Source organism: Sturnus vulgaris, chromosome 5 (genome assembly GCF_052056855.1).
Source record: "Sturnus vulgaris isolate bStuVul1 chromosome 5, bStuVul1.hap1, whole genome shotgun sequence".
Taxonomy (NCBI): domain Eukaryota; kingdom Metazoa; phylum Chordata; class Aves; order Passeriformes; family Sturnidae; genus Sturnus; species Sturnus vulgaris.
The window spans coordinates 41,902,280-41,916,023 of NC_142247.1; the positions used below are offsets into that span (position 1 = coordinate 41,902,280).

The window sequence follows — 13,744 nt, forward strand, 5'->3', positions numbered from 1 at the left end:
CACAAAGAGGAAACGAGCTCCCCTCCTCGCGGCCGGACATGGGGTGTGCCGGGGGCGGAGCCTCTTTCGGCCGCCTATGGGAGGGCCAGGTGGGAGAGCGCTTGCGCTGTGTCCTCACCGCGCGGGTGACGTCAGTGGCATCGGGGGCTGGGCTCCGCCCCCTTAAAGGGAAAGCTTTGAGGGTGGAGGGGAAGCGGCTCACAGGTAACGCCCGATGGGCAGTGGGGCGCGCTGCCCGGGGGGGATCGCGGCTCGGAGGCGGCGGCGAGGCGTGAGGGAACTCTGGGTGGTGCCCGCTGCCAGCTGCAGCCGGGAATGGTGGGCAAGGGGTGCCCCCGCCGGGCCGGAGGCGGCTGTCGGCACCGTGAAGGCGGGGGCGGCTGTAGCGCCTCGCTGGGCGGCCGCTTCCCGGCGAACCGCACGGGTAACCCTGTGTCCCAGCAGGCGCGGAGGATGGGCGAACGCGTGACAGATTCCACGTACGTCCGCTGCCTGAGCTACGGGCTCGTGAGGCGGCTGGCAGAGTTCATCGACCCGCAGGAAGGGTGGAAGAAACTTGCGGTGGATATAACCAACCCATCCGGTGAAAGCAGATACAGCCAAGTGCATATAAGGTCCTACATAAAAGTCCCGTAATGTGAACTCGTGTATTACCCAATTGATATAAAAACTTTGTTAATCCCGTTTTCCATCCCGTTACTGTAACTTGCTGCACTTTGTGCGCCGGTCGGCACTTGCGTCTTACAGTTCCGTTTCCTTAGGGAATGTAAGGTAATTACTTGTAATTGCTCTGCAGCTCAGTTTTTAAGCAAGCCTCAGAAAATTGACTAAAGAAATTAGGATTAATTAGAGCTACAGACATAAGCATTTTTAGCAATACAGCATGGGCTGCATAACTTTCTGTTCTCTAAAGGCTAGTAGACATTGATGTTACTGTGCCCAAGGGACAGCTGGACTGTAACTCCTAATTCACTGTTTTCAAGGAAATGTCCAACAAATGTGGGGAGCCCGAGGCCTAAAACTAACAAGTCTACTTGAGAAGTAATACTCAATATTTTATGAGCACCTCTTTTCTTTAAGAGCTTGTTGAATCCTTGTTGAAGCATTTTTAAAGACTAAGATTTTTAGATGCTGTATATATCATCGTGGGTTTCCAGTCTTTTCTGGTAATGGTAGTATTAAATCTTTGTTTTCCTTTCAGTAGTAGTATTAAATCAGTCAGAATACTAGATCTCATTTTCTTCTTAATGCCCATCTCAAAATATTCAAAATGGAGTGTGAATGCTGAATGGATGCAAAACATTTGCAAATTATTTCTGCCATTTGATCTGGGTCTGGCTTACTCTCTGTCTCTACTGACATTCTCTGTTAGCCTAAGGTGCCAATATATTATGGATCCTAGACAAACAGCTGAAGCCATGTATATATGTATTTCCCATAGTTTTTCCTATATTTTGCATGTTTCCCCCCCGATTTTAAATGTGTTTAGCTTTTTTTTTGTTGTGTTTTCAGAAGATTTGTGATTTTTGCAGTGTCTTCAGATTTTTTTCAATGTGGATTTTTTTTTGTCGTTTGCCTTTAGTCTCTTTCCCTTCATGCTTCTTGAGGTAATATTTTCTTTTCTTTTAATATTGGTCTAATTTACTTTTTAAGGAGATTTGAGGCATTTGTGCAAATGGGAAAGAGCCCCACCTGTGAATTGCTTTATGACTGGGGAACCACAAACTGTACAGTTGCTGATCTTGTGGATCTGCTGATTAGGAATCAGTTCCTAGCACCAGCAAGCCTTTTGCTTCCAGGTAGCTATTACTCTTTTACATTTTGTACTGTGTTCTCAGTTTTCCAAGATGCTAGAGAGCTTCACACACACGTGAAAATCAGAAAGTATTAGGTTAAAATAACCCAAAGCGAATATATTTTCCACTTTCTATCACTCGTAATAACAATTTAAATAAGAGTTTCAATGAAAGTGCTGAAGTTTACACATGGTGGCAAAATATAACCGGGTGATACTTATGTGTCTCCTAATTCTCAAAAATACTAGCATTAATATTACTTATTCTCTGGTTCCTAATGTAGTTAACACTTTTTCTAAATTCCCTTTTCAGAAGCTGTAAGGATGCCACAAGAAGTTACATTACCTCTTTCTTCACAGGAAACCTTGCCTATACATGAGAAACAACTACCTGTACAGGAAAAAGAAGTGGCATCTGTAAAGCCTGTTTTAGCTCAGAGTCCTGAGAAGCAGCATTCAGATTCTTACTATGCAAGTGAAGAAAACAGCCGCTCACAGTCCAGTAACACAGGTAGATATTTATTTTGGTAGAATTCAGTACTATTTTTTTGTTGATCTGTCCTTCACCCCATGTGAAATAAATCATAACTGTGCATGAGAGTGATGACTCTGTTCCTGTCATGGTGGATCTGTGGGAAACAGCATCGTGCATCTTGCCAATAAGTCACCTACTATGAGGGAAAACTTAACTGTTAATTAAATTGCAGTTTCTTTTTTGCCGCACATGATCCTGTTGCCCTTTTCCAATACTTATTTTATAGACTGTTCAGCATCTTATGCTTTAAAACTGGATTTTGTCTGTCAGAAATGACTAAGAATGCTGGAGAAAAGATGACTAAAGAAGGCATTTTAGGAAAGTGTGTGGTTGGTCTGTTCCTTCCTAAAGGTCCACTTTTAGGTTGCTGCCAGAAACATGATGTAACCCTGGTGTATTTTTTGTATATAAGGCAGTGTGGCTCTCTCTGTCATCTGCTACACGTTTAATTTCTACTACCTGTATTACAAGTATGAATCAAAAACACAATCAGATGCATGCTACAGTACTAGTTGTGAAGAAAATTATTCATAAGTAATTATATATGTTAATCTACCGTCTTTTTGTTTTTCTCCTATCTTCATCACAGAGCTGGAAGTAGGGCTCCACTGTGTCAGATTTTGTGTAGTAGCAAGTTTTTGTTTTAAGAGAACTGAAACAGAAAACCTTGTTCCTTAAGTGAAAACAGTTTTGTGCTAAATGTCAATGTCTTTCAGATTTCCAAAATTTTTTGTTTCATGACTTGGAAAACATTACAAATAATTTTGATGCCCGACCAGAATCAGCTGGAGGTAATAAACTGGGAGAAGGTGGCTTTGGCATTGTGTTCAAAGGCTACATCAATGGCAAAAACGTGGCTGTCAAGAAGCTCATTGCTGTGAGTTGTCCTGGGAATTTTTCATTTTAATGACTGTATACTTTATAGGATAGACTTTTTTATCTTGTTTATTGTGACAAGTGTTGAATGATACATTTCAAAAAGTGTTGTCACTATTTTACACATTAGTTGTATTAAAAAATTTGTCCTTATTCCCATCAGTGTTGTGAGTCAGCACAGTCACAGGAGCTAATTCTTGCCTTCTCTGTAGCTCTCCTTTAAGGGGCTAAGCAAGTTGTTGGTAAGAGCAGTGTTCCCCCAGTTGTTTTCCCCTCACCCTCAAGAAGTGCCAGAAGAGAAGGGGTCCTAAGGAGGTTTCCATTTCAGATTAGGATGGCTGAGATTCTCAAGCTAAATAGGTATTGCCACAGAATTTTAGTCTTCACAACCATTGTTTTGTGTGAATAATTGAATTTTGTAATTAGGTGCTATTAGGGGGTAACTGCAGTGAATGGAGTAAGTTGTTGACTGCTGAAACTAGGTCAATTTATCCAGTTATACAGTGTTCCAAGGAATTGAAAGTCATGTTCTGATAGTTTATTTTTTAACTGAGATGAAGGTGCATTGTGAAAAGTTAACTAAGAAAGGCTTACAATTCTCTTTTAATTTTTTCAAATGAACAGCTATGCACTTTATTATGAACCAATGATGTTGATGTCAAATACTTCTTTTTGTAGATGGTCGATGTTAGTGTTCAGGACTTGAAACAGCAGTTTGAGCAAGAAATAAACATAATGGCAAAGTGAGTACATTGTTATACAATTTTTGTCTTTCTAACATAACTATTTGCATGTTAACTGAAAATGTTTCTTCTACAGCACAGTCACATTTTGTTTGTTTTAAAGCATCACCACACAAACCTGGCTTTGTGCAGTAGAGGTGAAAAAAGTCACTGGGAATCAAGTTCCCACTGCCTTGTGTTTTCCTCAGATGTTGAGAGTCGTTCAGAACACATGTGAATGGAGATTTTTTTTCTGCTATAGGTGTCAGCATGAAAATTTAGTAGAATTACTTGGTTTCTCAAGTGATGGTGCTCAGCCATGTCTGGTGTATGAATATATGCCCAATGGTTCATTGCTTGACAGACTTGCTTGTCTGGTGAGTGAAATCTTTTTTAGCTTCCTATTGCCAATGTATATGCATCTGTGGAATGCCTTTCAACTGGAACTGAACTGTGATGGCCAAATGATGTTTTACTACTTTCTTCCTGTGTTCTTATAAAAACTACTCTTCCAGTAAGATTTTACACAAACATTTTAGATAGATTAAAGTCAAATCAGGCTGACAATACAATGTCATGTACTGGTACCTGAAGCATCACAGAAGTTTGGACTATGCCGTATGAGGCAGTGCAGAGGGTGCTACAGTCTTGTTGCCAGTTCTGATGTTGGCGTGTTCTCTGCTGGCTCCTGAGATTCTGCAATGTGAAATTGATCTTTGTTCATTGTCCTCACGATAGCGGCTATAATACAATGCTCAAAGTCCGCTTATCTCTTTCTGAAGTACCTAAAAAATGTGAATTTAATTTTTAAAAATTTTGTGTAAATGTTTCTGATTTAATCAAATGGTGTATCTTCTAGCCTTGGCCTTAAGTAAATAATAAGTTGATTTGGTTTGGTGAGGCAACTCTGTGTATCAAGGACAGTAGTACGCAAGACTTAAGGTAGTAGATTCATGTCTGTCTTAATTTGTTGAAGGTGTTCAAAAAATCTGCTTAACACTAAGCAATTGCAGCTTCTGAGGTTGTAATCTGGTGAACATTTTAAATTGGTGCCACTTGCAACCACCCATCTCCCCAGACCTAAAATGTTGGGCTTGCTTTTTTTTTTCACACTGGTTCTCTGGTTGTACTGGTTCAAGCATCTATTAGTTGGAGAAAAATCTTGATTAGGGAACTGATCAGGCTAAGAAAATAATACTTGGTGAAAAAAAATTTAATTTTCACCCGGAGACATTTCTTTTAAGGGCTGCACAAATACTTCTCCAGTGGGAAAGAAGTGGTGCTATGATGAGAATGAGTAGCAGTGCTTGGGGAAAGTTAGTTTCTCTGTTAGCACTGCTGTCTCAGTTTAGATTGATTCATTTGCTTCCGTACACTGCTACATGTGCAGTTATTTTGTTTTTCTAACTGTATCAGTGCAGAAGAGAGACTAAGTCTTACATAAGGACAGTGCAAGTTTATCTGGAGAAGTGAGGAGTGCTTAACAAGGATGTATATGAAAATGTTCATCCATGTAACGGGCCATTATCACCAAGTGAGCTTAAAAGATTGGGGATAATTGAAAGCTAAAGGAGAAATAACTGATTCCTTTACAAGGAAGAGACAAATTTATTACATAAATCAAGGAATCTAAATCAGTATCTATAAATTAGAAAGAATCTTTTTCTAATAAGATCAGACAGGTGAGTAATCTACTTACTTGAGTATATGTTCTTGCTGATAATTTTTTGACTGCACTGGATGTGTTTGATGCACGAACTCTTGCTTGTGTCATCTTCATGTCATGGATGTTGAGCAGGCAAGGGAGGTGGTACAATGGTGAGATTGGTGAGATACTGTAATCCACTTCCCTTGGCCACTGACAAGATTAAGAACTGGTTTTGAAATGTAGGTGTCCTTACTTCTAAGGTCTAGTTAGTATAATGAATAAAGCTAAACTCTCAAGAAATCCAGAAATACTGGAAGATTGACTTCTTGTTGTTAGTAAAAGCCGTGGATTGCTTTGAATTATTTCCTTCAGATTGAAGGCTCTGGTATCAGTGCCAGTATGAAGTGGGAGATGCAGATAGATCTCTGCAGAGCAGCCGGCCTTGGAGGGTCAGAGTCAAACCAAGAACATGTTTTGCAACTGGCAACTTAATCTAAGGCAAAATGCAGGGAAATAATGTAATGTGACAAAGGCGTGTATTTCTGCCCAAGTCAATAAGAAATGTATGCTGATAGTGTTTTTAATAATCTACTTGAAAACAAAAAAACATACCAAGAAGTCACTTTTGGGTTGTGGGGATTTGTATGCTTGTTTTGGATTATGTGAGCATATATATATTTTTCAGATTTTTACTTGCCTTTCTCTCTTCTTAATCAAGGATGAAACTCCACCAATTCCTTGGAATATGAGGTGTAAAATTGTTCAAGGTACAGCAAATGGCATCAACTTTTTGCATGAAAATAATCATATTCACAGAGATATCAAAAGGTAAAAGCAGCAGACTATTGCTGGCTGCATTTTAACTTTGTCATTTTTCTTTTTTTCTTTTTCATATTTACCCTGTTAAAGTAATTGTAGAGAGAACAAACTGCAAAAAACATTACTTCAGTCAAGAGCACAGTCTTCTGCAAGTGATATCTATCTCCACAATCTTGTCTGTGCCACAAGGATGTGACCAATACAGACTTCTAAAGATAATTATGGGGCTAGAACCATAGAATTGCTTAGGGTGGAAAAGACCTTTAAGATCATCAAGTCCAACCGTAAACCCAGCACTGCCATGTCCACGGCTAAACCATGTCCCCCATGTCCCCAGGTGGCCACATCTGCATGTCTTTTAAATACCTCCAGGACTGGTGACTCCACCAGTTTCCTGGGCAGCCTCTTTCACTGCTTCACTCGGTGAAGAAATTTTTCCTAACACCTAATTTAAACCTGCTGTGGCACAAATTGAGGCCATTTCCTCGTGTCCTATTGCTTGCTGCTTGGGAAAGGAGACTGACTCCCATCTGGCTCCAGCCTCCTGTCGGACAATTATAGAGAGCTGTAAGGTCTTCCTTGAGGCTCCTTTTCTGCCAGCTCCTTCAGCTTCTGGATAGCTTTCCAGCTGTGAGATTTTGCATTGTAATTGTAATTTGTGTTATAAATGTAATATGTAAATTGTAATTTGTATCATAACCTGTTACTTTCAAATAATTATTTGAGTGCCATGAGAAGACAAAAAGTTCTGTTCTTTAACAACTGCTGTTGAAGAACAGTTAATTTTTAAATAGGGAATTTTTCAGATAAAATCACACCTTTTTTTTTTTTTCCTTTTCCTAGAACACTTCTTCAGAATGTCTCCTTTGATTTACTCCTCATTTTTATGAATACAGTATAATTATTTCAATCAGGTTCATGAAGTTCAGGGTTCTTCAATGATAATGAATGTTCATTGTTTGTTATACCAGAGTTTTTTTCTATAGATTCCAGAACTCGGAATAGGTGAGGGGCTTGTTGTAGAGTTTGGTTGGCTTTTTCTGGTGTTTTTGTTGTTGTTTGTTTCGCTTTCCTGCTACAGTTTACTGTATTAGTTTTTTTAAAAAGCAGCCCAAATCTTTGAAGAAAAGCCCCAAATGCCTTACTCCTTCTGAGGGTTAAGAAGGAGCAACTGACCAATTGGGTGTTGTAGTTGAATGTTTCAGTAGCTTTCTGGCTTCTTGCTACTGCTAAATACAGGCAACTTCAGTTTTGTGACCTTTCAGCTTTTGGGGAGCAAGCTTTTGCTTCAGCTCCCTCATGTATGTGCTTGCTGCTTTGACAGTTTGTTTCTTCTTTTTTCCCTGCTTAAGCCTCTGGAGAAGTATAATGACTGGAAGGGATGCACTTCTTTACCTTACACTGCCTCTACCCTTATAATTGCTGTGAGTTGATCATATTAGAGAATTGGGTTTGGGTTTTTTTTTTTTTGTTTGGATAACATTTTGCACTTTGTGTGAATAGTTAAATAGATTTGATTGGTACTATTAATAGTGCTGCCACTCCGAGATAACACTTAGATGAAGAGACGTCTAAGAAGATTAACTTCAGTCTTCATTTTGCTGTGACATGTAGAGACCATTCATGAACACACAGGCACTAGAACAGCTTCTCTAGGCTAGAGGGGACATTAATGGGTGTTCTCACAGTTCATAGTTTTGTGGATTGGTTATGCCCAGGAAATAGTTCAGTTCTCTTTCAAAGCTTGAAAGTTGCAGTAAAACTTGCATTTCTGCCCTTTGTGGTGTACCCAGCAAAAGACCACTCTTTGGACTTGACTCAAGTTGATAAGAAGCTGAGATTTATGAAGTTGTGATCTTATTCTCCCTTTTTTAAAGAAATTTAGCATTAACCAGGAGACCAGTTGGTGGATGATGCCTTGACAGGTGTTTGGCCTTTTGTGGTCATACATCTAGCATTATTTACAGCAGTTCTAAAATCAAATGATCCATGTAACTTACAGCTATGTTAACTTTGTTCAGGTTTGATAAACAAGAAGAATTTAGAAAACTAACTTTCTAGTAAGTGTTGTGTATTGTATCAGGCTATGTGGCTTTCTTACAGTTCCGTGAAAGGGATCAGAAAATGAGGATTTCATAAATATTATATTTTAAAATGGTTCTAAGTGGTTCAAGCTTAAAACCCAGTAGATTTTTGCTGTAATTCATCCCACTGAGTATTTGATGAAAGTGTTAAGGACTTTGAGATATGATCCTCATTGTTGAGTTGGGTTGCTTTTTTTAAGAAGAAAGTAAAAGCCAGAGGTCAAGAGAAAACACAGCACATACAGTATTCTAGCAGTAATAAGTTTTCTGGTTTCCTTTCAAGCCAAGAATAAGAGTATTCTTATTCATTTGGCATATTAATTTGTCATGGTTGACATAGTATTAGATAATAGGTATAAAACCTGCTCTTATTAGTTCTGAGCAGAGATTTAGACTATAATAAGTAAACTGTGGTCCAGAAGAAGTTGATCAGAGCTAAGTATTCTCTATTGTCCCTCTTAAAGCCAAACTATAAATGTAACATAATTGGTCTCTTATAAGAAAGTTGTGTATTTCTAAGGTTTGGGGGTAGGGGGAGTGTCTAGGGGTATTTTTTTGTGTGTTTTGCCTTTTTAGTCAAAATAGCAGTTTACATTTTGTTACTAAAGAATTATTAGTCTGTCATAAAACCTATTTACTGTACTGTTTGTGAAATTCTTTCTTCTTTTTTGTTTTTTTCCTCTCCCTCCCCTCTCCACCAGTGCAAATATTTTATTAACTGATACATATGTACCCAAAATTTCTGACTTTGGCCTTGCAAGAGCATCTGTAACATTCACAAAGACAATCATGACTGAAAGAATTGTTGGAACAGCAGCATATATGGCACCTGAAGCACTGAGAGGAGAGATAACACCTAAATCGGATATCTTCAGTTTTGGAGTAGTAAGTAGAATGTGGGAAGCAGTATATGACTTCTTTTGTAAGATAAAAGCACACAAAATCAAGAGTATCTGAAATTAAATTATTACTCTGGTCTATAATTTTTCTTTTTCCCAATAGACATTTTCTTAAAATAGTGTTTCAAAACTTTGACTGTGTTAAAATCGTTTGAATATGTTGATTTGCTATTTGAAAGACCAGAGTAAAATAATATTCCAAGTTCTAGCTAAGTGTAGTTTGAAGTGGTGTGAAACATTGTTTTTTGCTTGCATGGTATTGCACGAAAGTGTAACTCAGGCTGAAAAAGAAAATTTAAGAAAATGGTCCAAAATTACTGTGTTTTACTGTATTCAGCACCAAAACCACAATGTCCATGTTGGATTTGCCTTAGAGCTAAGTACAAAAAAGACATGAGCTTAATATTTGGAAGAAAAATGTAACCATTCTGAATAGATCCAAGATGCTACTCACTATTGACCACTTCCTTCGAAGCATTTAGTTTCATGAGAAGGTAGGCCCAACACTATGTCTGAATAGTTTGGAAATCCTTCAGTCTTGCTATGAAGGAACACCATGTAGGTGAGAGTAACTTGTGTTGAAATTTGTAAGCCACACTGCTAATAACAGTTAATGAAAATAAAGGCAGGAACAAAAATAATGAATTGTATAGGAAATCTTTGGACAAACACAGATCTTGAGAGTATTTGTTGACAGGCTGGAGGTCATGCTCCTTTTTGCAAATCATACATATTCTAAGGGTTATTCTGTGCTTCATTTTCTTTTCTGATTTTTTCTTCCTCCTAGGTCTTACTAGAAATAATAACGGGTCTTCCTCCAGTAGATGAAAACCGGGAGCCACAGTTGCTGGTATGTTCTTTATGCTTGCTTCTTCCCTCCCACTGCTCCAGGATCACTTTATATGAAATCACAATCAATTAACAGGTTCTGAGACAATCAAATTAGTCATCAAAATATGTAGTTGTGAAAAGGAGCTTTTTTGTCAATATTTGTCTTAGACGTGAGGCTGAAACTTTTATCTCTTGGCTGGTGGATTTGTTCAGCCCTCAAGGTCATCATCTTCCAATCTGATAGTGGAATTCTTTGTTTTGGTACTCCTTGTTATAACATCATTGTACTCTATTCATACTCCCAGATACCCTGATAATTCCTCATCCCCTGAAACATTCTGAACTGTTAATGCGTCTTAATTTTTTTATTGTTCTGTATCAATTTTCATCTTCTTCAACTTTACTAGCAACTTGCAAGTACCTTATGCTTTTAACTTTAGTGAAATTTGAAATGTAAGGGCATTTTTGCAGAGGAGAGGTGGGTTGAATTTTCTTTACTATTCAGTTAATAATTCACTCTACTAATTAGGAAACTAATGTCTCAGAACTCACCCTGTTGAATTAAAAACCTTACAAGACTCTTCATAATTTAGCTTTTCACATATCTTAAAACTAAGTTCTGAACTACTTAATCCAAGGTTTTCCTGGAATACTTTTTACATTGACTAATTTATTCATTAAGTATGAAATAGCATTGAGGTCTTGACTGAGTCTGTTCCATACTGTTTAGAACAGTATAAAGCACTTTCTTCCAAATCTTTAGGAATAGCAGTGTGGTATTAATAGTTGTTTTTTTTTTTTTTTTTGTCCTTCCAAGCTGTGACTGCTGGGGTAGCAGAATAATTATCATGTGGAGCTTGTAAACACCTTGAAGAACTCAGGTTTTTTAAAGTGGGCTTTTTCAGAGATAGAATCAAATAAGGAACATGACTGGTACAGTTTACCTTTGTAATTTACTTTTGGTACCACAAAGAGAATGATCAGACCATAATGGCATTCTTAGCTTGAAAGGAAAATTTTGAGGTAGTTGAATGTTAGCAATTTCAGACTGACTCATAGTGGAAGGCAGAAGATCTGCCTCTACTCTTGCCTCTTATTTATTCATTTATGCTTCAAGTGTGTTGGAACCGAGGACTTTTGGACTCAAACCAGTGAGATTTAAAATTTGATTTCTGACTAGAAATTTCCAGCTGCAGCCACTGAGACTGAAGCCAGAAGTTTAGTTTACAGACAGACATTGGTTTACAGGCTTTATAAAGTGATTAAAAAATTATACCAACTTAAGCTTGCATAATTGTGGGTTATTAGGATACTTTGTTGATTGTGCCTCTTCTCTTGCCAAAGAAACAATATAAGAAATTGGGACAGTTAAATCTGTATGATACAGCTTAAAGAAGTTAGTTTTATGATGTTGTGGTAATTAAAATTATAGAGAATAAAAATAAGAAATTAATAAAAATTTATAGTTTACACTCTCACATGCTGTTCAGATACTTATGTTATCTGCTTATTGGTTCAAATTTTCTTGTAGTTAAATATAAAAGATGAAATTGAGGATGAAGAAGCAAATATTGAGGATTATGTTGATGAAAAGATGAGTGACTGGGATGTACCTTCAATTCATAAAATGTATTCAATTGCTGAACGGTGTCTGAATGACAAAAAGACGAGAAGGCCAGACATTAAGATGGTATGTAGTCTTTCAGAAAAAAGGCTTATTTTCAATGAGCGTGTGTGTGTGTTCCCTGCCTATGGTTATAGTATCAATCAATTATATTTGTCTGTTCTCTTCCAGATCCAACAACAGCTCCAAGAGATAAAAACTTGATAACGTGTTTCTTCTGATACATCAACGTTTCTGTAATGGAGACACCAGTGCCAGTAGTTAGTATTTAGTGCAACACTATCAGTGGTTCTGCTTTCCAGAACTGTCTGGACACATGTAAGGTGAGCTGTTGGCCTGTCAGCAGCTCTTTCACATAGCCTTAGTCACTGGGCCCTTAACATGAGAAAAATCTTTCTTGTGTTAACAAATTGCAGTTCTGGTATATCATCTTGTCCTGCAGCTTTTAAAATGCATTTGCATATTATAATCTATTTGATTGTTTTTATTTTCAAATATCTAGTACGTCTGCTACAAAGGCATATGACTGTAACTAGGAAGAATGTTTTTTCTGCAAATTGCTTTCTTGATCAGGTGTACTAGACCTTTGTCTACTGAAGACAAAACCATTTAATAGCTATAATGGTAATAAATGTTGTCTATTTGGGAAATGACAATAGTATTATCCATTTAAAACAAGCTTCTACTTAATATTTCAGCTTGAGAAGTTCATATTAGTGTGAATGGTCTGATACTGTTAGTGAATGTGATTATTATCAAAAGGTCTTTTTGGTGTTAGTTTTAGTCAAATAAATACTGCAAGACATTTACTAGGTTGTTTTTTCATTTCAAGGATTCCAGAGCAAAATACTTACCTTGCTGTGCAGATGCATTTGCACTTGCAAATGCTTTCTTATAGTGAACTCTATGATGACAAACCATTTAATTTTTATTCACAGGAAGACTCTTAGCTACTTTGACTATTCTAGGAAGGAAGATTCAGTATCTTTAGTACTTTAGGAAAGGATTCCATATGGATTATAAATACAGATGGTTGGTTTTCTTAAAGGGGTCAGAATAATGATGTGAAGACGAATTCTGCATTTTACTTAGTCAAATAATTAAGCTATTTTTAATACACATATGTATGTATAGTAACTCAATACAAAAATACACTTCTAAAAGTATAAATGGAAAGCTTTTTAAAATAGAAACATTGACAGATCAAAGCAGACTAAAAATGGAATGCAAGTGACTAGTAAGATTCCAGATACTTTGGACCAAGTATGAACATATTACCATTGTAAATGAAAGATGTTATTTTCAGATAAACTCATTTTGCACCTCATGAACTTTCTTAATGGCTGAGGGATAGGAACATAGTCTGGCCTACAGTTAAATTTGAAATTCTGTGATTATGTGTGACTTCCTTCAAGAATATGTATCTTCTTGGAGGAAGCATGTGATTTCTAATGTAATGATATCATTAGATTTCTGGCTATTATTCATTTTATTGCCTCTTCAAACTGCTAGCTTAATTTAGAAAAAAGGATCTACCTAATGACTTCTAACTTTTTAGTATAAATTGTAAAAAAGTGTTAAGATAAATAAAAACTCTGCATTATTACTTCTTTCTGCTGTCAAATCTCACTGCATGGAATAAAGCTGTACAGCTCTGAATCTGGAGAAAAAAGCTGCAATAACGCTAAATTAGAATAAAATCTGCTGAAGCCATTCTTCAGTTTTAAGCATCTCCAGTTATTATCTGAAGGTTTCTTATTAGATCACATCTACTTTTTACTATTCCCTGGAGCTGGAATACATTTATAATATTGTCCAGAAGGGTGTTTGCTGTAGCAACTTCTTGGTCAGCTCTGTTCACCTCTGGTATGGTAGAACATTTTTGTTCATACACCGACTGTGATACTCTTC

At 37.3% G+C, this 13,744-nt stretch overlaps 1 protein-coding gene across 2 annotated transcripts; it reads left to right on the forward strand.

The window, feature by feature from the left end:
• The first annotated feature begins 133 nt into the window (after positions 1-133).
• Positions 134-13,439, forward strand: IRAK4 (interleukin 1 receptor associated kinase 4). 2 transcript variants are annotated; one of them, XM_014871128.2, is made up of 12 exons: positions 134-204; positions 445-614; positions 1,654-1,799; positions 2,109-2,306; positions 3,047-3,207; positions 3,885-3,949; positions 4,191-4,305; positions 6,295-6,404; positions 9,181-9,364; positions 10,166-10,228; positions 11,741-11,899; positions 12,005-13,439. In XM_014871128.2, exons 2-12 carry the CDS (start codon positions 454-456, stop codon positions 12,035-12,037), a joined length of 1,395 nt encoding a protein of 464 aa, XP_014726614.1. In that variant the 5' UTR covers positions 134-204; positions 445-453; the 3' UTR covers positions 12,038-13,439. The 2 variants fall into 2 exon arrangements, with proteins under 2 accessions (XP_014726614.1, XP_088021688.1); XM_088165562.1 differs by lacking the exon at positions 134-204 and having other exon boundaries at positions 316-614.
• The last annotated feature ends 305 nt before the right edge of the window (positions 13,440-13,744 follow it).